The 25,274-nt window shown below is 41.9% G+C and overlaps 1 protein-coding gene across 1 annotated transcript in view; it reads right to left on the reverse strand.

Moving 5' to 3' along the window:
- LOC122558541 (mixed lineage kinase domain-like protein) overlaps positions 1–17,971 on the reverse strand; it is a 44,203-nt gene extending 26,232 nt beyond the window's left edge. The window contains exons 1-4 of the mRNA XM_043707240.2: positions 17,482–17,971; positions 8,484–8,954; positions 3,005–3,103; positions 10–187 (exon numbers count right to left, since the gene is read on the reverse strand). Coding sequence (XP_043563175.2) covers positions 10–187; positions 3,005–3,103; positions 8,484–8,946 — 740 coding nt within the window. The 5' untranslated portion in view covers positions 8,947–8,954; positions 17,482–17,971. The remainder of the gene's footprint in view (positions 1–9; positions 188–3,004; positions 3,104–8,483; positions 8,955–17,481) is intronic.
- Between the last annotated feature and the right edge of the window lie 7,303 nt (positions 17,972–25,274).

Consider the following 25,274-nt stretch of genomic DNA (forward strand, 5'->3'; position numbering starts at 1 on the left):
CATACTCACTTCAGATTAGAAAATCCAACATTAAGGAAACGTTTAATGGCCACTGGGAATCCATAAAGCATTCCTTTGTAATATTTGAATTTGTCAGTTTCCATGAAAGGTTTGTTTTCCATTTCGATGTCATGTATTTTTAAATCCGAAATATGCTTCACTGGGTGGGCAGAAAATTTCTCATTGTCTGAAAGGGATGGAGAGAAACATTTCATCAAAGGCTGGATACACACAAGAAGATACCAGTTATCCCATATTTTTGCAAATCCCAGTCAGCATTCCTGGATAAGGATTGGTCAAGTACAGAATACTGTCCTACAGGGCAAGAGTTACAGCTGGGGGAAAGGCAATTACAAAGCAATTAGACAAGATTTAGGATGCATAGGATGTGGAAGGAAACTGCAGGGGGAGGGCACAATTGAAATGTGGAGCTTATTCAAGGAACAGCTACTGTGTGTCCTTGATAAATATGTACCTGTCACACAGGAGGAAGTTGTCGACCACAGGAGCCGTGATTTCCTAAGGAAGTTGAATCTCTTGTCAAGAGGAAGAAGAAGATTTATGTTAGGATGAGATGTGAAGGCTCAGTTAGGGCACTTGAGAGTTACAAGTTAGTTAGGAAAGACCTTAAGAGAGAGCTAGGAAGAGCCAGGAAGGCACATGAGAAGTTGTTGGCGGATAGAGCCAAGGAAAATCCTAAGGCTTTCTATAGGTATATCAGGAATAAAAGAATGACGAGAGTAAGATGAGGGCCAATCAAGGATAGTAGTGGGAAGTTGTATATGGAGTCAGAGGAGATAGGGGAAATGCTAAATGAATACTTTTCATCAGTATGAAAAAGACTATATCATCGAGGAGAATACTGAGAAACAGACTCCTAGACTTGAAGGAAGAGGTGTTAGCAATTCTGGAAAGTGTAAAAATAAATAACTCCCCTGAGCTGGATGGGATTTGTCCCGGGGATTCTCTGGGAAGCCAGGAAGGAGATTGCTGAACCTTTGGCTTTGATCTTTATGTCTTCATTGTCTACAGGAAGAGTACCAGAAGATTGGAGGACAGCAAATGTTGTTCCCTTGTTCAAGAAGGGGAGTAGAGACAACTCTGGTAACAGGTGGATGTGTAGCCATTGATGTGGTGTAGATGGATTTCAGTAAGGTGTTTGATAAGGCACCCCCCGGTAGGCTATTGCACAAAATACGGTGGCATGGGATTGAGGGCGATTTAGTGATTTGGATCAGAGATTGGCTAGCTGAAAGAAGACAAACTGAAACCTTGGTGGTTAATGGGAAATACTTATCCTGGAGTTCAGTTACCAGCGATGTACAGCAAGGATCTGTTTTGGGTCCGCTGCTGCTTGTCATTTCTATAATGACCTGGATGAGGGCGTAGAAGGATGGGTTATTAAATTTGTGGATGATACTAAGGTCGATGGAGTTGTGGATTGTGACAAAGGATGTTGTAGGTTACAGAGGGACATAGATAAGCTGCAGAGCTGGGCTGAGAGGTGGCAACTGGAGTTTAATGTGGAAATGTGTGAGGTTATTCATTTTGGAAGGAGTAACAGGAACGCAGAGTACTGGCTAATGGTAAGATTCTTGGTAATGTCGATGAGCAGAGAGATCTTGGTGTTCAGGTACATAGATCCTTGAAAGTTGCCACCCAGGTTGGTAGGGTTGTTAAGAAGGCATACGGTGTGTTTGCTTTTATTGGCAGGAGGATTGAGTTTTGGAACTATGAGGTCATTCTGCAGCTGTACAAAACTCTGGTGCGGCCGCACTTAGAGCATTGTGTACAGTTCTTGTCACTGCATTATAGCAAGGATGTGGAAGCCTTGGAAAGGGTTAAAAGGAGATTTACTAGGATGTTGCTTGGAGGGACGGTCTAATGAGGAAAGATTGAGGGACTTCAGCCTGTTTTTGTTAGAGAGAAGAATATTGAGAGGTTGACTTAATTGAGACATATAAGATAATCAGATGGTTAGACAGGGTGGACAGTGAGAGCCTTTTTCCTCGGATAGTGATGGCTAGCATAAGGGGACATAGATTTAAATTGACGGGTGACAGATATAGGACAGATTTCAAAAGGTAGTTTCTTTATTTAGAGAGTAATAGGGGTGTGGAACACACTGCCTGTAGCAGTAGCAGACTCGCCAACTTTAAGGGGATTCAAATGGTCATTGGATAGGCACATGGATGAGAATGGAATAGTGTAGGTTAGATGGGCTTCAGATTGGTTTCACAGGTCATGCAACATCAAGGGCTGAAGGGCCTGTACTGTGCTGTAATATTCTATGTTCTATATATTCTGTCCCATTTCCTAAATTAGCCATCCTTTGGACTCTCTGAATGAATTGACAATTTCGCATCTATGATTATTGTGGCTACCCATACTCACTAATTACTGCTGACATCACTGATAGAAAAAACATTCCTGTCATTACTCTTGGCTGAAACTGAATGCAGATCTCATTGATGCAAAGTCAGTATCCAGCCCTAAACATCATGCTGCTTGCCCGGGGCAGTTACTTAGGTAGAGGAGGAAGTGATGGGGAGCTCACAGAAAAGCACTGTCAATTATAATTTTCCTGCTTTTGACCCATTCGAGCGATTCATAACTTTTGATGTCTCAGCTGCTCTGTGCTGTCAAGGCCAAGTCTTGCTAATGTAACAGTATGAATAAATGAGGGTCTTCTGACCAGCATGTCTCCAAAGATCAGGAAAGCTGTCAAGCAGCAGCTACCATATTCCTGAGTGTGCATGCTTTGGCGAAGTCATCGATTGCAGTTTGGGTCAATTACGCTGATTTGGAATTGGAATGTTCACAAATTTCTCGTACCAGGCTTGGGAAGAGCATGTGAATCAATTCTGGGTTGAAGTGTGATTGTTGTGTGATTGGGTATAGATATAGGGTGTTGGGTTATAGATAATCTGGCTCAGCTCAATAAGAAGCCAATTTAAGTTAATTGTTGAATTGGTTGCAGAGCCTTTCTCTCTGGTGTACTCACATGAATCAAGTATACGTTTGATGTCCTTCAAGTCCATTTTTATTTCCTGCACGCCATCATTCACAGTCTGTTGCAACATCTCCCCCATTGAGTGCAATGCTGCAAAATAAGTAGTCAATAACGCTTAAGAAACTCAACTCTCTCTTGCTGGGAACAATGATAACTACACAAAACTGGGAGAGAACCTGCTTTAAGGTGACACATTTGCATGGAAACATGTTGATTTTCTATATCCGAGATAGGGAAAAGTGACAGACGCTTCCACCACTGCATCAGATTTGTGAACAGTTCAAGCACCTTTTGCCCTTTAAAAAATGACACCTCTGCACAACAACAAGATGTATGTATACACTGCCTTTAGTGTAATGAAATATCCCAAGGTTATACAGGAGCTTTGTAAACAAAGTCTGACACAGAACCATGTAAGTATGTATTATATCTGATGACCAAAAGGTTGAGGGAAAGTAGTTGATTTTAAGGATTGTCTTAAAGGAGAAAGGGAAACAGACAAATGTAAAAGCATATTCCAGAACTTCAGGTGTAGCAATTGAAGGAACAGCCACCAATAATACAATAATTAAAATTACAGATGTTCAAGAAGCTAGAATTAGTGCAGCACAAACATATCAGTGTATTATGGGGTGATGGAGATTATAGAGCCAATGAGAGGTGTAGTCATGAAGGAACTTTAAAACAAGAATACGAATTCTAAAATTTCATTTCTACTTTTGTTTCCATTGTCCCTGGCATGTTTTACGATTCTTTGGTCACTTTTCTACAAAACTTATCTGGAACAGAGCTATTTTCCAATGTGTTTTGAGTTAAACTCCGTCTCAAGAAATTTCCTTCTCAGGACAGCTTTGTGCTGCAGTGTGAATCCAAAGTCACATGAAAGTTGACATATCAAGCAGAAAGGAACTGAAAAGATCAGTTTGTATTCCCTTTGTTACAAGGTTAGACTTCTATAATTACTGGTATGTGATTTGGAGGGGCCAATATTTGGAAGGAGCATATTGCCATGCTGAAAGAGAAACTGGGCGTAGGGGAGCTCAGTTACTTTCAACTGTGGACAAGAAGCTGCTCATTGTGTGTAAGGGTTTGAATGTTGCTCTATGTGGGATCGGGTCCTTACCAAAATTTGCTCATGATAATCACACAAGTCAATTTCTTTTTTACTCAGATATTGACAATGGATTTGCATCCACAAAGACATGATGTACAAACCCCAACATAAAGAGGGAATAAATGTAACCAACATTGCCGTTAATGACCATGCTTGTGAGTGTCTCTATCACTCTGTCCATGAATACAATAAGCTTCATATGTCTCCACATACTGAGGTTCTTTCTGTCTTGGTTTATGAAGGGTGGGTCAGACCTTACTAACACAGAACACTCCATTCATTTGAGCCCAACAATACCGCTTGTCCTTTGCGGAAACATTTGAGCAGAAAAATATCTTTGACCCCAATTATATCTTCACATAATGGTGGATCCTGTTGGATGGTTCTCTGAGCAGACTGTCAGGTCATCTGACAGAATGCTTCATTGGTGTGACTTCCAAGTAAGCACTAACGTATAGCTTGGTTGGTGTCAAGAAAGACTCACTGCACTGTGAGCCTAGCACACGTGGAGTTTCAACATGTCAATATTCTGTCTTGAGGCAGCTGCATGGGAAAGAAACCATCTCCCATCTCCTCCTGAAATGTGCCTTTGCAAAGAGGATCTGGATATATAAGCAGTTTTTGTCAGGTTTCGATCCAAACATTTGTGTAATGGAAGTAAACTGTGTGCTCTGTGGCCTGATTGCCGAGAAGCACACTAAGATAAAAAAGAACTGCTGCTGAAGGATTATCAACACAATGCTTAGATGCTCTCTGGTGTGCTCAAAACCTGCTGGTCTGAGGCTAAGCAATTGCTAATTCATTAATATATTTAGATAATCTCGAAGAAATCTCATTCTTAGTGCGAGAAAACCATCTAAATGTTATTGGTCAATGCAAGAAATCTTTTGGTATCAGACACTGAGGCCTGGAATTTCATCATAACAGAGTTTCTTCCTTGTTTCAAAATTGGTGGACTTCAGCCTGGAAATTAGAAGCCCTATTACTGAACAGGAAACATAGCACTTTCGTGGGGGTGCAAATGAGGTCAGGCTATATTCGATGCAACTGTAATTTACCAAGGCAGATGTCCATAAAAATCAGCAGCTGCATGTACTCATGTGATTTTTGGCGACATGGGTGTCTGCAACATGAAGTGTGCATATTACACTAGGTGGGAGCAGGTGTGAACTTTATGGATTCATTAGCCAGCATACCATTTTGGAGCAGTAAGACACCTTTGAATATGGTCCTGGAAAGCATCTGGGGGAAATGTCAGATCCCTTTGAATTGCTAACGTGCATAAAACTGCATAAATTTAATTAAACTGAAGCTCATTTAAACGATCAAAAATAACAAGCAAAGGTGGCAAGATCAATTGTCAATGAGAAGTATCAAAAACTGTGAAAACTGTTCAGGTGAATTGTCAAAAGAACTGTCAAAAACAACTGGCAGTGAGTAAAGTCCCAAGCTGTTTAGCCTTTGCTCATAAGACAATCCCTCCACTCCAGGAATCTATTAGACCTTGACTGATTGTGGAAAATATATAGTCATTCCATGCAAGATTATGTCATCAGAAAAGATTTAAGTATTACGTTTTGGGGTGCCAAGATCACTCTTTAAATTACAGGCCCATTTCTTAATGTATACTCAATGTTTTTCTTCAACTTGTCCAGTCTATTCCCTCTTACATTTATGATTTTTCTGATGCTTTACATTAGTTCCACAACTTCCAGGATCCTGACCCCAGGGGGCACATCTTCACTGTAAATTTGCAATTCCTCTATATTACTAAATTGTAGAGGGCTCAGGGTGTTGCCCAGACTAGAGGATTTGAGTGAGAGGAGAGGCTGGGTATGCTGAGACTTTTTTCACTGGAGCAGAGGAGGTTGAGGGGTGACCTTATAGAGGTTTATGAAATCATGAGGGCTATAGATAAGTTGAATGGGAAAGGTCGTTTCTCTAGGAAGGGAGAATTCAAAACAAGAGACGTATTTTTAAGGCAAGGGGAGAAAGATTTAAAACGGACCTGAGAGGCAACTTTTTCACCCAGAGGTTGGTTCATGTTTGGAATGTACTGCAAGAAGAAGTAATAAATGCAGATACAGTTACAACTTCTAAAAGATACTTGGACAGATACATGAAAAAGAAAGATTTAGAGGGAGATGGGTCAAATGCAGACAAATTTAGCTTGGTCGATATGGACGAGCTGAACTGAAAGGTCTGTTTCTGTGCTATATTGCTCTAAAATTCTATGATTACGCCACGGTGTCCAGCATGAATAGAATACTGAATCTAGTTGGTGTTCAGTCTCTGGGAGAGAGTCTGTTAAATCAGATGCTTCCTGTCTTAAAAAAATTCTGAAGAAAAATTCACTTTATGTTAAAAATGGCACACTCAATGATGCCACAAATAATGCAGGATTCAACGATAGCAGATTTCAAAATGGTGTTGACATTGTCCACAGATGCCAAGATATTAGAAAGGTTAAATACAGAATAAGTCCCAGCAACCTAATGTTTCATCTGAGTTTACACTGACCCTCCTATTGGATGAGCCTAAAATTCGTTTATCAGCCTTTTACATGTTAGGAGCCCACGCTGTGGGAGATAGTGTGCTGATGGGGATAGACAACTGACTAATGGGCAGGAAACTGTGAATGGGGATGATGTTCTTTTTCAGGTTAGTGACCTGTGATCAGTGGGTTCCACAGGGATCGGTGCTGGGACCACAACTGTTTACAATATGTATTAATGATTTAGAGGAAGGAGGCTAGTGTTCGGTAGCCAGGTTTACAAACAACACAAAAGCAAGTTGAAATGCAGGTTGTGAGAGGGATACAAATAATTTACAGAGAGATATTGATCGGTTAAGTAAGTGGGCCAAAAGTTGGCAAATGGAGTATAATGTGGGAAAATGTGAAGTTGTTAATTTTGGAATGGAGAAAACCTGTGAAAAGCTGCAACACAAAGGGACTTGAGCACAAAACACAGAAAGCTAGCACAGAGGTGCAGCAGGTAATAAGGAAGACCAATGGAATGATAGCCCTTATTTCAAGGGGGTTGAAGTATGAGTCGGGAACTCTTATGGCAACTGTACAAAGTTTTGGTGATACCACATCTGGAGCACTGTAAACAGTTCTGGTTCCTTTAGTTAAGAAAATATATTATTTCATTGGAGGCAGTTCAGAGAGGATTCACTAGGAAGATCCCCAGTATGGAGTAATTATCTTATGAGAAAAGATTAACCATGTTTGGACTCTCTACTCACTGAAGTTTAGAAAAATTAGAGTTTGAAATATGTAAGATTCTTACAGGGCTTGACAGCGTAAATACTGAGAAGATGTTTCCCTGGTGGAGATTCTCAGACCAGAGACCATTGTCTCAGAATTAAGGAGTGCCAATTTAAGATTGAGATGAGGTGGAATTGCTTCTGTCAGAGTGTTGAGAGTTTTTATAACTCCTTGCCGCAGAGACCTGTGGGGGGCAAAGTCCTTGTGTATGTTTCAGGCTGAGAAAGATAGATTCTTGACTAACAGGGGAATCAAGGGTTTTGGCAAAAGGGCAGTAAAATGGTCATGGTCGTATTGAATGATAGAACAAGCTCGAGTGGCAGAAAGCCTTACTCCTGTTCCTTTTTCCTTTTGTTTTATGGTCATAAACCTTCATTATTCAGTGAAACTGCTTCACACTCAGACTAACCAGAACTTTTGGTAGACTTGAGCTTATCACCGGAATGAAACATCCGAAAACACGTTTTTTAAGGATAGATAAAATACTAAATAATGGAGAAAACACTTCTTAATTTCTCATTCTTATGTGATCATAATATGATCAATGACCATGAAACTAGTGACTTTGGGCAATGTTTTATATTTATACATGTAGTACTTGTTCAGTGTAGCTCATTTCATAATTTTTCTGATGCTTGGGAAATGTTGATCCTCAGTTTGGAAAGAAAGAAAATAATGTATTTTGACTGCTGAAACACTAGCTTTTATAAATGTAGTGGATGTGGGATTCTATATGTCAAATAATTTAAATGGACTGTTAAATTTTAAATGATTACAATGCTGAGAAATCAATCAGAAAAGCTTATGCTGATTTATAGAGGATTTCCCCCATGTTTGAAGATACAGTGGCCTGCTCCTTGGATGCTGCCTGACCTGCTGTGCTTTTCCAGCACCACTCTAATCCAGAGGCAGATGCCAATGCTTTTCACACCAATAAATACAAAATCCTTTTCTTTGCTATGCATTTAGGGATACAGTCAGAATGCTACTCAGTGCGTAATCTTTCTGCAATGCCTCCTAATAATTATGTTGTCAAATTAAAACCAAAACCAAAACCAATAAATTACAAGTGACCATCCACATACCCTCTTCCAACTTCTTTGCAGTCTTCTCCAGATCTTGCTCATCATCCTTTGTGTCTTGTTCATCATCTTTTCCCCTTTGTTTTTCGTCAAACGTGTTCACCAAATTCGACAAAATTATTTCTTTAGTTTGCAGGGCCAGGACGAAGGCACTAGCGACATCATTTATTCGCTCATTGAGATGATTGAAGTCTTCCTTGATTTCATAAGCCTTGAAGACCTTGGAGAATCCATGCTTGTTGGTGAAAGACTTTATAAAATCTCCTGCAAACTCCAAAATCCCCATCATCTCCTTCATAATCTTTGGCTTAATCAGGTCCTGATGATTCCGAAAATCGGCCACAATTTCCATGAGGCATTCGATTCGAACCTTCAGGCGCTGGCACCGCTTGCGATTCATTTTCACCTCACCACAGAGTGAATAAACAGTTTGAGCCAGTTTAAAAATTTTTTCAATGTAATCCATGCTGGAATCTGCAATGACAGAAGATCATCAATGCTATCTTAGAACGAGCTGACAGTAAAATGTATGCCATCCAGAATTATAAAGGACAGGCTAGACCTGATTGTGGTCCCTCACTGAACCTTGCTACTGCAGTCTTGGTAAGAGCACAGAGAGCACAGTTTAACACAATGCTGCACAATATAGTCTATTCCTTAGATTACACACTGAAGTAAAATCAGGTTTGGGGAGTTGAGAGTGAGGGGTGGGTATATCCAAAGGACATGGGTATTCATATTTTGATTAACACACAGACCAATGGAACAGAAACACACCGCTCACAATCTCTTTACTCAACACCAGCTTCCATGATTATAGATTTATAAAAACTCACAGCTCAAAAGGAGGCCATCATACTCCATGTCAGCAGAAAATTAGCAAAAACACAAGTCAACATACATAGCTCTGCTCTTTGAAATGATCACACATGAGGCAATTTCCTCAGTGGTTTATTCATTAATTACATAATCTTGTGTGATTTTAAACCAGAGTGAGGAGAATAATCAGATAGAGCTCAATCTTAATGAGTGCCGTCAGACTAAAATTCAGGCAGTGAACTGCCAGTGACTGCCTTTTACCTTTAACAATAGAGGGTGACCGCTTTGCAGAACACCTCCAGTCCGTGCACAAGCATGACCCCAACCTTCCCATAGCCACTCATTTTAACTCAGCATCCTGATCGTATGCCCATTTGTCTGTCTTTAGCATGCTGCAATGCTCCAACGAATCACAGTGCAAACTGGAAAACAACATCTCATCTTCAGATTAGGCACTTTACAACCTTCTGGATATAATGTTGAGTTCAACGCCATCAGATTGTGAACTTAATCCAATTCCTTCCCTTTCTTTTAGCTTTACTTGTTGCATTCACTGTAACCATGTCCTCTCACGCCTACCCCCACTCCAGTGGGATCATCTGTTCTTTCCAGTCTGACAGTTAGACACAGCATTGTTCTGCCATTCTCACGTTCCGATCATTTAATCTGCACTATCAGCACTCTTTCTCCCCTGCACTGCCACCCCACCCCCCCCCCCCAACTATTGCATAAACGCTGTCCCTTCCATGTCACCTCTGATGAAAAGTCACCGAGACTCTAAAAATTACTTTGCTCTCTCTCCATTGATGTGCCTCACCCACTGTGATTTCCAGCAATTTTTGTTTTCACATTGAGACATCATTGCATTGCCCTCACAGGTCACCCTCCCACCCTGGTTAACTAAGTTTGAACTGAAATTTGATCATTGCATATTGAAAAAGAAATAAAACTATTTGTTGCGACCAACCTGAGGTGGTCAAAAGAGGTTACCCTTCCTTACCTTGGGGTAGCAAGGTAGTTCAGTGGTTAGCACTGCTGCCTCACAGTGCCGGAGACCTTGGGCAATTGTTTGTGTGGAGTTTTGATTTGGAAATGCCGGTTTGGACTGGGGTATACAAAGTTAAGAATTGCACAAAAGACCTGGATTGTTTGTTATGTCTCTCATCTTTTAGAATTACCATGTTGGTTTCAGTTCTTTCTTTGGGTGGGGGTGGGGTGGAGTTGCAGTGAGGGGGAGAAAGGGTGCTAATAGTGCAGATTATGTGATCGAAATGTGAGAATGGCAGAACAATGGTGTGTCTAACTGTCAGACTAGAAAGAACTGAAACCAACATGGTCATTCTAAAAGATTTAGAGATGCTGGTGTTGGACTGGGGTGTACAAAGTTAAAAATCACACAACACCAGGTTATAGTCCTTCAGGTTTAATTGGAAGCACTAGCTTTCGGAGTGCCACTCCTTCATCTCGTCGTTATGGAGTACACAGTTGTAAGACACAGAATTTATAGGAAAAGTTTATAGTGGGATGTAACTGAAATTATACATTGAAAAATACTTTGATTGTTTGTTAAGTCTCTCATCTGTTAGAATGACCATGATAGTTTCACTTCTTTCATATGTAAATCACAAAACTTTTTTTAAAAAGTTACATTCTCAGGTTAACTGTAACAATTGGTGTCAGCACAGATAAGATGTTGAGATGTTAGCCCCCTGTGTTCCCTGTCTGTGCCATAATGCTTAGACTGATTCTAATCTAAAAAGTGAGTTAACAGAGTTTTACGTGGATTCATGCAGTTTTTGAGCAAAGTACAATGTAACTCTGCAAGTACAAATTCACCCCACAAACGTATATGTGTATGTGTGCATGTGTGTGTCTGGGGTGGGGGTTTGTGAATGTCTCTGAGAGAGAGTGTATGTGTAAAGTCGTCTAAGTCTGTGAGAGGGTGCATGTGGGAGTGTGTTTGTGTGTGTGTGTGTGTGTCTGGGGTGGGGGGTTGTGAGTGTCTGTGAGAGAGACTGTATATGTGTGTGTGAGTGTAAAGTGCCTAAGTCTGTGAGAGGATGCATGTCTGAGTATGGGAGTGTGTGTCTGTCTGTCTGGGGTGGGGGGTTGTGAAACCTGTTGGACTATAACCTGGTGTTGTGTGATTTTTAACATTCTAAAAGATGAGAGACTGAACAAACAATCCAGGCTCTTTTCAATATATAATTTCAGTTACATCACACTGTAAACTTGCCATAAATTCTGTGTTTCACAATCTTATAGTCCACAACCACCTGATGAAGGAGCAACGCTCCAACAGCTAATGCTTCCAAATTAACCAGTTGGACTATAACCTGGTGTTGTGTGATTTTTAACTGTGTGGAGTTTGTACATTCTCCCCATGTCTGCGTGGGTATCCTCCTGGTGCTCCGATTTCCTCCCACAGTCCAAAGATGTGCAGGTTAGGTGAATTGACCATGCTAAATTGTCCATCGTGTTCAGCGATGTGTAGGTTAGGTGCAATAGTCAGGGGTGAATATTGGATAATAGGGTAGGAGAATGGGTCTGGGTGGGTTACTCTTGGGAGGGTCAGTGTGGACTTGTTCGGCCAAAGGGCCTGTTTCCGCACTTTAGGGATTCTAAGATTCTAAAACACCAGCAAGACATCCATCACCTCCTCAAGGTTACACCTTAGCAGTTATAAAATTAATAAACCTAGGCCATTCAGGAGTAATATCGAGATGTATTTTTCACACAAATGAAAGAGGAGACCTGTATTCTTTCCCACAAAGCCGATGTACATTCAAGCAATTTGAGCCTTTGCAAATGAGCTCAGCATAACAGGAATAGCATTGCAAAATACCTAATTAGGCCATGCAGGTGCAACATCAAGTTATTTCTTCTCTTCTTGCCTTTAGATAAGGACATTCTTAGTTGAAGTGCCATTTCAGGAGTTCAAACCTATCAGGCTAAATCTTACAATATTCTAGTTAAGTGTCAGTTTTATCGCCTTTAGTGGAGAGTTTCCATCTGCAAGGCTGAGCTACCATACTTGCCTCATAATTACCTCCACCCCAATAATGACTCCCCTCCCCCAATTCTTGCCCCATTTCCCCATGCGCCATATTTGGAACAACTTCTCATTGCTGGAATATCCCAGAATGGATCAGCATCTGGATGCTGGGAACACTTTAAAAGGTCATTGTGCACCCAGACAAGCACTGTTAGTGTGGAACTAGCCAGTATGGTTCCAAATATTTGCCCTGGACATGGCAGAGAAGGAAATTGATTGCCTGCTTTGTGGACGGGGACTTGGAAGTCCTGGTGGATGGAGTAGTAAGAAGCTGAACATGCACCATGCCCAAGACTGACTGTGGAGGCCAGGGCTTCAGACTACACCAGCCTGGTTCCAGATACTTGAGAGGATGGTGCAAAAGGAAAGACAGGGATGCTGTAACCATCTGGGTTGACTGAAATGAATTATCACTAAGAGAACAAGTGAACTGCCCAGAGATGCAGGCTGGTCCAGTCCACAAGTTGGATGTATGTTTCTGAGCACAAATATCCTTGCTGCAGTAATGCAATAATTGTCATTGTGTCCTGTTGGTGCAGCATTCAATGCAGAAAATATCATATAAATGGATTGAGGATGGGGGTGTCTTAGAGGCTGACACTTATCATACACTAATGCTTGTGGATGTGGCGTGCGTGTGGCCAATGCCCATTTGAGTGTGCTCTGAAATCTTTGTGCCTGATGACCAACATAGAGGCCCTTTGGAGGAAGTGATGAGTTGAAGTCATCCGGTACTTGCTCTCAGGAACTTTCGGTATCCTGTTTGTGTGCAGTGGGTATTAAGTTATGAGCTACATGTTAATGAGGTGAGATGTGCAGTTAATAACATCATTTGCAACAATACTTGGAATGCAGTTATAAAATGCAGCAAATTGCTCCTGAGGCATTGCTGGGCTTCTCATGCAATTCTGCCATTTTTTCAATACAGCCCATGTGGTTTAAGTTCCTATCATATTCCACCAACAATCTACGCTGATACTGTCACCTTGTTTGCATTACCTTTGTATTATATGAAGTGTTAAATTGAGGTCATGCCTTTCCATATCATATATTCATACAAATAGTGAAGTTCCCATGGCACTATTCCAAGAAAGATATCTAAGAAGAAATTCCGCTTACATGGAAGGGAAGAGCCCCAGCTTGGATTTTTTCCCCTTTATTCTTTCAAGCGGTAAGGGAAGACCAGCATTTGTTTCTCAAATCATTCCTAACACAGTGAGTCAGAGTGCAGCAGAGGCCACAGGTGGAAGATTACAGGAAAAGGACATTAGATTAGATTTACTGTTTAGACTAGATTACTTACAGTGTGGAAACAGGCCCTTCAGCCCAACAAGTCCACACCAAACCTCCGAAGAGCAACCCACTCATACCCATTCCCCTACATTTACCCCTTCACCTAACACTATGGGCAATTTAGCATGGCCAATTCATCTAACCTGCACATTTTTGGACTGTGGGAGGAAACTGGAGCACCCGGAGGAAACTGGAGCACCCGGAGGAAACCTACGCAGACACGGGGAGAATGTGCAAACTCCAGACAGACAGTTGCCTGAGGCGGGAATTGAACCCAGGTCTCTGGCGCTGTGAGGCAGCAGTGCTAAGCACGGTGCCGCCCACATGCTAGGAACATGGGGAGGCTGCATGACTGGTCTGTTTCTGCGCTGTACATCTCTATGACTCTATGACTGAGGATCAGCAAAAAGAGTGGGATAGGTCTGCTGATTGGCCACTGCTGATCAGGTCATACACCACTACATCCGATCAGTTCAAAACTACTTCAAAACAACTTGTAATTGTAAAAAAGATCCATTCACTGACTGATGTAAAAGCAAAATAATGTTGAACAGGGCATTGTTAGATGGGGACATCCCATGGTATGCTGTGGTCAGAACTATCCACAAAATTCACCTTATCCTAGATCAAATTAATCACTGTGGTGAATTCAATCCAATTCCATCATTTGCAGATTTTTAAATGACTCTTAAATTAAGATCTTCTGGTGTAAAAATATTCACAGGAATGTTGTCAAAGCTTTGAAACTTTTAAAAAATTAAATAATTAGATTGTTGTGCACTTATCTAACAGATAAATGTGTTTAGGCTTTTCAAAAATAATTAGTTCGTTTGAAATTGTGTTATTCACAGGCAGCAGCCTATACACAGTGCACGATTTTTGGTTTTGGGCAGGGACTGATATTAGGCCTTTACATAACTTGGACTGGCTACCCACTGAAATAATTTTGTACAGGTTGGTGTCCGATCACCAGTCACCCTTTATTTATGAGTTGCACAATATTTGACAACAGTTTGTCTCTTACAGACTCAAGCACTAAAGGGGCTTTTGCCCAAAACGTCGATTTTCCTGCTCCTCAGATGCTGCCTGACCTGTTGTGCGTTTCCAGCACCACTCTAATCCAGACTCTGATTTCCAGCATCTGCAGTCCTCACTTTTGCCTCAGGCACTAGAGTGTCTGCATCAAGGACATTCACACTTTTATCTCAGCCAGAGTTCCCTGAATGGATCAGGTTAACAGCCCTAATCATATTCCAAGAGGGTCACCCAGCTGATCTTGTTCCAATCATGACACTCATCATTTGCAGATATTCTGCCTCAAAGAAATAAAACAAAAAAACTGAAGATGCTGGAAATCTGAAACAAAAACAGGAAGTGCTGAAGAAACTCTCTATGAAGAGAAAAACAAAATTAATAGATCTGGCAGAGCAGCAGAGTTTCTCTAGCACTTTCTATTTCTGTCTCAAAGAAAATGACCAAACCACTTATGCTGTCAGCAAGCCCACACATTTGCTCATGGTGTGAACTTTTACATCAATTCACTGCAGGGTAAAAATCATGCTGACAGATGATAATTGCTTATTTTTTTGTAATAAATCCATTTATAGCTGGACTCTTAAAATGGACTATTAAAATTAGGTTATCATCCATTCTGAGAAGATATCTAATTCTGCTGGTCCTTGGAAGAGTTTGCAATCAGTGATATAAAAATAAGCTTTGAGTAGAAACTTCTGTGAAAAGTTCACTTTCCAAATCAAAAATTCAGAGCCTAATTCAAAATCCTGTCCTGAAAACTTTCCAGACATTTACTATTTTAACACTTGAGTTGTTTTTACAGTGTGTGAAAAATTAAAATCTTCTAGTTCAATCACACTGTTTAGCTGCAATTAATCATATTTCCATAATTTACAAATCCCCTCACTATCCATCTATTATCAGAGGTTTTGTAGACAAGTCCCAACAGAATTGTGCACCCTTAATTCTAACCATAGTATTCTCACTGCCTGATAATCTCAACTGTAATTCTCTCTCCTAATCTAACTGAACTCTTTATCCAACCCTTGGGGTGGATTTAAATATCTCAATATAATTTGCTCCTTGAAGAAAGGTGCAACTGGTAAACCAATTCCTAGCAATTTCCTGCAACATTGAAGGCAAGAGAGATATTCCCTCAAAGATTATTCTACTCAATGTGTCTGAATTATATTGAGCTTCCTCATGGAGTGGAAGCAGGTTGTCTATTGGATTATGTACTGCTCTACATTTGGGTTCAAATCCACCAATTTATGGAATGAACCCTTGTTTGAATTTAAGTATAATAGTACTTATAAAAGCCAATTGGCTCAGCATGTCTGTGCTGACCTTTCACCAGAGCAATCCAAAACTAATTATTGTGCTTTCTGACAGCCTTAAAGAAACAATGGTCTCTGTTTCAACTAGTCCCTGATGTTAATCTAACAACTTTCTGCCAAAATAATTTCTCCTAATCCATCTCTGACTCCCTCAGTGAAAATTTTAAATTATTAATCAGTGACTCTACAACGTGATAAAATTCTAGATTAGTGGTGCTGGAAGAGCACAGCTGTTCAGGCAGCATCCAAGGAGCTTCGAAATCGATGTTTCGGGCAAAAGCCTTTCATCAGGAATTTTAACCCTTTACAACATGATAAAATTCCTGTATGTAGTCTCTGATGTCTTCAGCAGACTCCTGCACAATTACCTAAAAACATTAATCTGGATTTTGACTATCAATGCTCTTTTTATAACTCATTTTAAACTCATAGTCATATCTGGCCATAATCAAATACCCCACCTACACCCACTGTTTAGCATCATGGCCTAAGGAAAGCCACATAGGCAAAATACATGCAGAAAGGTACATAGGAATACGGACTAATTTATTTTAGCACAGCTCCTTTTAGACTACAAGCTCGGCTATCCAGCCAAGGTCACTTCGGGCACAAATTCAATTTCAGAATGTCATCATACCTCAGAAGGACAAGCAATCTTAGACATTGAGGCTTCTGCCATGTTTAATACTTCAGGATACCAGTCTCCATCAGTCCTCCTGCAGTTAACTGAACTGATTTAGGCCACAATAACTGGGCGTTTAAACGAACAAATCCTTTGGAACATGTTAGTCACAGCATCAAACCATCAATCTCCTCAGGAATTTTAGTGAATGACTGAAGAAGTAATCGCTCTTTATCATGTTACAACTGTTATCTTTGGTTTCTATTTCAAACAAGGCTGACAGGTCCAAAACTCCTGATTGCTCAACCGCTCCCCCGATCTGCTTTTTAAGTAGTTTATAACCGTGGGGTTTGACCTTTGTCCACAGTTGCCTTGCTACTGAATAAACGTTTCCTCTCTGCACCGATAAGTTAAACAGTCACAAGCCTCCCAATCTCTTTTCTCCATCATCCCCGTCGTCCATGGTTTTCTGTGTAATAAGAAGTGTTGAACGAAAATGAAACAATGATGGACATCATTCGGAACACACTTGAGGGTGGTTTGGTTTTGATTTTCTTTCCTGAACAGCTTTCAGAAATGTCCAGGGGATTGTCATTCAAATCCTGGAGCTTCCTCGGGTAGCGCCCGGGTGTGGTGGCTCACATCTGGTTCCAAGTCACTGACCTGATCTGAGAGAGTTTGGGGGGAGTTCCAGCCCCATTGCTGAGTGACTCGACACCGTTCCCCTCCCCATCCCACGAACTAAGGTTGAAATATGTTTGGAGTTGTTTCCAGGTGGGAGACAAAAGATCGTTGTCAAGCCTGGGTTGATGTTTGTAAAATTAGGGATAGCCACCCGGGGAGCAGGATGCGGCTACTTACCCTGTGGTCGTCTCCCTCCTGTTTGGGTTGTTCTTTGCAGAAGTGGCAGTCTCTACGATTCACTCCCTCCCCGGTTGTATCAGACGGCGAGCTTGTCAATTAATTCAATTCCAACTTCCAAGCGCCCTGCTTTCTGGTGCTCTTCTTTAATCTGAGTGACAATCACTCTCCAAAGCTTCAGTTCGCCTCTCGACGGATTATTTTTTTCACATAACTTTTCCTTCCTCACACAGCCACTCCCCCAAACTCCTGCGAGTATCAATTTGACCCGTCGATGAAAGTCATCCGGCCCCGCGGGTCGCAGCTGGCAGCAGGAGAGGAAGTGTCTAATACTTGGCCGCTGAAGTGTACCATAGCGATCAGCTTCAGGAATTTGTGGCACAAACCGAAAGAGCACAAGCACTCACATATAATCACACGTACAACTAAATGAAGAAGGCACACACACACAACCAAACCACACAAAGAAATGTACAGGCAAACAATGTACAAACTTAAAGATAGGTATATTCACCTACTGCACAGAAATGGAAAGACAAACTGAAAAAGACACACATGGAGAAATGCTGGAATTGCTCGGGCAGCGCCACAGGATGAAAAGCAAGTTAACTTTTCAAAGTGGCCGACCTTTCACCTGAGCTGAAGCGGGAACTTCGTTTTCTCTCTCTCCATCACCCAGCCCACATTGAGTCGTTCCAGCATATACGGCTTTTATTTCAGATTCCAGCCGCTGCAGCATTTTGCTTTTGTATTTGCATTCAACTGTTTACAATTTATATTTTTTCCTTGATTGAAGGCAGCAAATTTGTTGATCAAAGATAGAGAGGAAAGCAACTTGTCAGGAGGGGACAGACTCTGGCAAAGGGACACGGATGATTTAAATGAAAGGCCAACTGTTTTGTTGGTGGATAAAACATTGTAGAAAAACAACAAGTTTTTTCCAAGTTGGTAAGAAACACAGAGAAACCAGAATACTATTTAAATGGAATGAGACAATGGAATACACGGAGAGATATGGGTACATTTGATTCGATTTGATTTATTATTGTCACGTACCGAGGTACAATGCAGTATAGGCAGATCTTAGCATACAACGTGTATTAGGGTAAGGCTGCAGAGAAAGTGCACAAGGAGTGAAGTCAACATTAATTTTAAAATTTGAGAGGTTTATTCAGAAATCTAATAACAGCAGGGAAGAATCTCTTCTTGAATCAGCTATTCTTGATCATAAGTTTATGTATCTTCTGCACAACTGAAGAGGTTGGAAGAGAGTATAACTGGGGTGGGAGAGGTCTTTGATTATGTTGGCTGCCTTCCTAAGGCAGCAAGAAACATAGATGGAGTCAATGAATGGAAGGTTGGTTTATATGATGTACTGGGCTGTGTTCACAACTCTCTGTAGTTTCTTACAGTCCTAGGCAGAGCAGTTGCCATACCAAAGCTGAAAATGTGTTGCTGGAAAAGCGCAGCAGGTCAGGCAGCATCCAGGGAACAGGAGAATCGACGTTTCGGGCATAAGCCCTTCTTCAGTTGCCATACCAAGCCATGGTACATCCAGACAGAATGCCTTCTATGGTGCATCTATATAAACTGCTAAGAGTTTTTATGGACACAACAAATTTCCTCAGCCTGCTGAGGAAGTAGAGGAGTTGTTATGCTTTCTTGGCCATCACATCAACATGTGTGGAGCAGGACAGATTGTTGGTACTTTCGACCATGCCCACATCAGCATCATTGATGCAGACAGGGACGTGCCCTGCACCTTGCTTCTTGAAGTCAATGACCAACTGTTTCGTTTTGCTGACATTGAGGGTGTGGTTGTTGTCTTTACACCATATCGGCACGGTGGTACAGTGGTTAGCACTGCTGCCTCACAGTGCTAGAGACCCGGGTTCAATTCCCGCCTCAGGCGACTGACTGTATGGAGTTTGCATGTTCTCCCCATGTCTGTGTGGGTTTCCTCCGGGTGCTCCGGTTTCCTCCCACAGTTCAAAGATGTGCAGGGGAGGTGAATTTGCCATGCTAAATTGCCTGTAGTGCTAGGTAAGGGGTAAATGTAGGGGTATTGGGTGGGTTGCGCTTCGGCAGGGCGGTGTGGACTTGTTGGGCCGAAGGGCCTGTTTCTACACTGTGAGTAATCTAATCACCAAGCACTCAATATCTTTCCACTATTCTGTCTCATCATTGTTTTATATCCAGCTTACAACAGTGATGTAGTTAGCAAACTTGTGGATGGAGTTATGACTGTGTGGCTAAATTTCGTCCTAAGTGTATAAGGAGTATAGGAATGGACTGAGTTTGCAGTGGGATGCCAGAGTTGAGGACTGTTGTGGAGGAAGTATTCTCACTGATTGTGGTCTGTAGGCCAGGAAGTCGAGGATCTAGTTGCAGAGGGCAGAGCAGGGACCTAGGTCTTGGAGTGTGGAGATTAGTTTGGTTGGAATTATAATGTTGAAGGTGGAACTGCAGTCAATAAGTAGGAGTCTGACGTAGGTATCCAGATGTTCCAGGAATGAGTGTAGGGCCAGGGAGATGGCATCTACCCTAGATCTGTTGTGATGGTAGGCAAACTGCAAGGGATCAAGGCAGGCTGGGAGGCTACAGTTGATATGATCCATGACTAACCTCTTAAAGCACTTCATAATTATTGAGGTCAGCACCGCCAGGCAGTAGTTATTAAGGCACACTGCATGAGCTTTCTTTGGTACCGGGATGATGAAGATCTTCTTGAAGCAGATGGGAACTTCAGATTGTAGTAAGGAGAAATTAAAGTTGTCACCAAATACACCTGCTGGCTGGTCTGTGCAGGATCTGAGTGCATGGTCTGGACTCCATCTGGGCTAGTCTCTTTCTGTGGGTAAAAACAAGTTAACAAAGAGGTTTGGCAAATCATTAGGAAGACAATGGAAATCTTGCTATGACTTTGGCAAAGGACATTGGTGAGAGTGCATCAAGTAGACTGTGCATACTTTTAAGCTCCTAATGAAAGGAAGACACATTCACATTGGATGCAAATCAATGAACATTCTTTCCTGGTGATTCCTGCAATGAAGATGTTGTCTTGTGAGAAAAGGGTGAACCTATACTCTTTGGACTTTTGAAGAATAATAGGTGATTTTATCTAAACATGTAAGGTTTTGAGGAGGCTTGACAGAATACATGCTGAAAGCTGGTTTTTCTCCTTGGTGGAATCTAAACTTTGAAGACACGGTTTCAAAATAAGATGTCTCCTGTTTAAGATAGAGATAAGGAAGAATTTATTCCATTAGAGGTTCACTTATGTTTGAAATTTACTATCCCAGAGAGCAGTGGAGGCAGGATATTTGAATATATCTAAGTCAGACAGATTTTTGATCTACAAAGTAGTCAAGGATGACACGTGAGGTGAGGGCGGGCAGCAAGATGGTCACAATCAGATAAATCATGTTTTTATTGAGTGACACAGCTGCCTTGAGGAGTTCTTATTTCCTATTTTGTCTGTTCAATCAAAATACATGCTATTCTAAAATTCCCACAAACTCAGAGACACACCAGGTACACTCAGACACCAGGATAAATAGATGCAATGGTATAGTGTGTGTGTGTGTGTGTGTGTGTGTGTGTGTGTGTGTGTGTGTGTGTGTGTGTGTGTGTGTGTGTTGCCTGGAGTCACATGTGGTGTTGGCAGGCTTTAACTTACGCATGAATAAGGGCATCCAGTTCCTTTGGACACCAACACTTCCCAACTTCTTACTATTTTGGAAATACTCTGCCTTCCTGTTTCCTACCAAAGTGGATGAGCTTGCACTTATTCTTATCATATATAATTTGCTGTAGTCTTTCCCATTCACTAAGCTGTCCAAATCCCTTGAAGTCTCCCTTCATCCTCTTCACAATTCACAGTTTTATGTCTTCAGAAACTTTAGAAATTGTACACTTCATCCACACATACAAATGATTGATATAGATTGTAATGGCCCTAGTTCTAGCAACAATTCTTGGGCTATCCAGCACTTACCACCTTACTGACGATACCAGAAGCCAGTCTTTGGGCTGATGGCAGGCTCAATAACGATATAGCCTCCTGCACTCCTCTGTGCCTCATAGCCCTAGCTGTCACACCCTTTGACAACCATTCAGCGGTGTGTGTGACTCTCTCGCCAGGTGGTCAACCTGAATTTATGTGTGAACGTATACACCCTCACTGACATTTTAGTATCTGTGCTGCTACAGGATCTAGGAAACGGATGTAATGTGGGAGCCCATGGGGCAACCCCCTCCTCCTTAGAGTTTGATTTATCTCCCCTTGTGATGGCAGCTCTCTAGTCTTCCTGGATTACCTGCAGGAGAAAATAGAAGGATCTCAGGACTTTACCCTCCTACCCCAACCCTCCAGAATCAGCTATTGTTCATTAATATCGATGTGCAGTGGAGGACACAGGAACACCATTCTTCATTCTCACCAAAGCTTATGTAACCTGCTATCTTGCCACAAAAAGTTTGCAACACTTCCCAGTTTGCCTCCTCCCTCCTCACTATCCAAAGGCAGATCCAACTTCTATGTGAAACAGTGATGAACTGGTACTTTATTCAATCATTGACAGCATTTGCTGCTCGCAATATGGTCTCCTCTGAATTGGAGAGATGAAATGCAGACTAAATGGTTGCTTTGGCAAACACCTACACTCTGATGGTGTATGTTTGTTGGTCTCGGGTTATGATTCTTGCTTCGGGTGGATGGAGTAAGTGCGACAAGTTTTGGATTCAAATCCTGGTTGAGCCCTAACATTCTCTATCTATCTCCATTTTGGTTAGCCCAAAAGCTCAGTGGTTAGCACTGCTGCCACAGTGCCAGGGACCCAGGTTCAATTCCTGCCTAGGGTCACTGTCTGTGTAGAGTTTGCACGTTCTCCCCGTACTCCTCCAGGTACTCAGGTTCCCTCCCACAGTTCAAAGATGTTCAGCTCTGAAAATGTGTTGCTGGAAAAGAGCAGCAGGTCAGGCAGCATCCAGGGAACAGGAGAATCGACGTTTCTGGCATAAGCCCTTCTTCAGGAAATGCCCAAAACATCGATTCTCCTGTTCCCTGGATGCTGCCTGACCTGCTGCGCTTTTCCAGCAACACATTTTCAGCTCTGATCTCCAGCATCTGCAGTCCTCACTTTCTCCATGCTAAATTGCCCATAGTGTCCAGGGATGTGCAGGCTAGGTTGATGAGCCATGGGAAATGCAGAGTTACAGGGATAGGGTAGACTGGTAAGTCTGAGTGGGATGCTGTTTGGAGGGTTGATATGAACTCAATGTGTCGAATGGCCTACTGTCGTACTGTCAGGATTCTATGTTTCTATAACTGTAAAAATTACCCAAGCTTCCAGTTGCCTGCGGCTTCTACACACCACTCTGTTCCCATGCTAACCTTTCTGTTTCAGGTCTGCTGCAGTGCTCCAGCAAATCTCAATGCAAGCTGGAGAAACAACACCTCATCTTCCACCTCAGCACCTTACTGCCTTTAGGACTTAATATTGAGTTGAACAATTTCAGAGCATGAACACTTCCCTCCATGCCTCAGATCCTGTCCTGTTTGGGTTGCAAACATGTCTCAGCACAGCCAACCCATTTTCAGGCACACACGGTCCCTGTTATCACCTCTTCTTCCATGGATTAGTGTCAACAATCTTTTTGTCTGCTTCCCTTTTTTCTCTCTCTCTCCTTCTGGACAGTGTCTCCATCATCTGTCTCACTCCTGTGATGTGGAGTGGAGGAACAAGGTATCAGTACTTCCAGCACACTCACTATCACTACTGTATGAGCAGTGGAAGACACAGGGACATTGTTATTCATGCTCATCCAAAGCTGGCCCATGACCAGTCATTTGGCTACTCACTTTCTTGTGCCTGCATTTCTACCTCACCATCCATGATGGAATGGCACTGCAGTTCCAGAACCTGCTCTTTTCATGGGCTGTAGGTCAATGACAGAGAGGAGCCAGCTGCTGGCCTGGGCTATTCTTTCTACATCATGGGCTCTCATCTCCAACAAACACAGGGAAGAGAAATGCAATAATTATTCGATAATAAGAAGCACAAAGCGAAATCAAATTCCAGCCTAGCTGTTCGTTGTGGCTGTACTCCCAGCACCAACCCACTTTGGACAGCCTCTTGCTTGTGGCCGCATTCTGACCATCCAGCAAACACATTGTTCTGACTTAGCTACTTGTCCTATCCAGTATGTGTCAGTATACCTCCAAAATGTGCTTCCACTCTAGACAGAGTTGAGGTGGAGATAACTACTTTAGATATATTAAGCCAAGTCAGTTGTGCTGTCAACAAACTTTCACGTTCTGTGACCCAGTCACAGAATATGCCATATATTTTTTTCATTATCCCCATTATCCACCTTAGATACAAAAATCACATCTAAGTTCAGCAGGTAGTAGGGAAGACAAACAGAATCCATTTCATGGGGAGTACAGCACAAGCATAGGAATGTGCGGCACAGTGGTTAGCACTGCTGCCTCACAGCGCCAGATACCCGGGTTCAATTCTCGCCTCAGGCGACTGACTGTGTGGAGTTTGCACGTTCTCCCCGTGTCTGCGTGGGTTTCCTCCCACAGTCAAAAGATGTGCAGGCCAGGTGAATTGGTTATGCTAAATTGCCCGTAGTGTTAGGTAAGGGGTAAATGTAGGGGTATATGGTGGGTTGCGCTTCGGCGGGGCAGTGTGGACTTGTTGGCCCGAAGGGCCTGTTTCCACACTGTAAGTAATCTAATCTAATGTTTTACATAAATAAGACAAGGCATGAGTCACATCGTAGCTGGAATTCTATGAACACTTTTGGGCCCCCTTATTTTAGAAAAGATACACTGGCATTTGAGGCAGTCCGGAGAAATGTTATGAGACTGACACCAGGTAAGGAGGGAGTGAGGACTGCAGATGCTGGAGATCAGAATCGAAGAGTGTCGTGCTGGAAAAACACAGCCAGTCAGGCAGCATCTGAGTGGAGTTCGGGGCAGACCAGCAAAATATATCACTCACGCTCACTCAAAAATCACCCAAAAGTCAAACAGAAAGTATAGCACAGCCTGAATCAAGATTTAAATCATATTTATTAAGGAAACAAAAGCAAATTTAACACATTACATTGAAAAAATATTGTTAATGCAGGGACACGGTCATTATCATCACCACCTTCAGGTGCAGTTGTGGTTGCAGGAGTGGATGGCTGTAATTGATTATCTTGTGCCTGTTTCTTGGGGATTGGTTTAGATTGTGTGATATGCAGGTACAAGAACAAATTAGAAAGGCAAATGTTATGTATAAGAGTAATGCAGTTCTGCAGGAATTATACAGGGATTAGGGAGGAATTATACAAGAATATTCTTGTCTTAGAGAGAGAGAGAGAGAGAAAGAAAGAGAGAACAATGGACATTCATTTATTTAATTTTTGAGATGGAGCTACTCAATGTATAGTACTGTACCTCTGACATGCTCTGACAGCAGCTGACATTGGCGCATGCGCAGAATGAAGCGTGTGAAATGATTGCTGGCAGAATTGCGTTATTGTGAACAGAGGTAAGCGTTCTTGAAAATACTGTTCCCTAGTTCTTCAGCAACGTTATAGCCAAATTGTGCCGCTGAAACACGCTTTATACGAGAACAATGTGTACTTCTGCTCTACATTTTATGCTCTTGTGGTGTTATAACTTAGTCTGGATTATTTATACCTAATTTTTATTTAGAGTTTTTCTTTCACTTGTTTCAAAGACGCACTTGCAAGAGACATTAAAAAATCTACACAAAAAAACTTAAGTACTA

Source organism: Chiloscyllium plagiosum, unplaced genomic scaffold, assembly GCF_037043375.1.
Source record: "Chiloscyllium plagiosum isolate Xiang-an unplaced genomic scaffold, Cpla_swu_hap1 HiC_scaffold_17, whole genome shotgun sequence".
In the NCBI taxonomy this organism is placed as follows: domain Eukaryota; kingdom Metazoa; phylum Chordata; class Chondrichthyes; order Orectolobiformes; family Hemiscylliidae; genus Chiloscyllium; species Chiloscyllium plagiosum.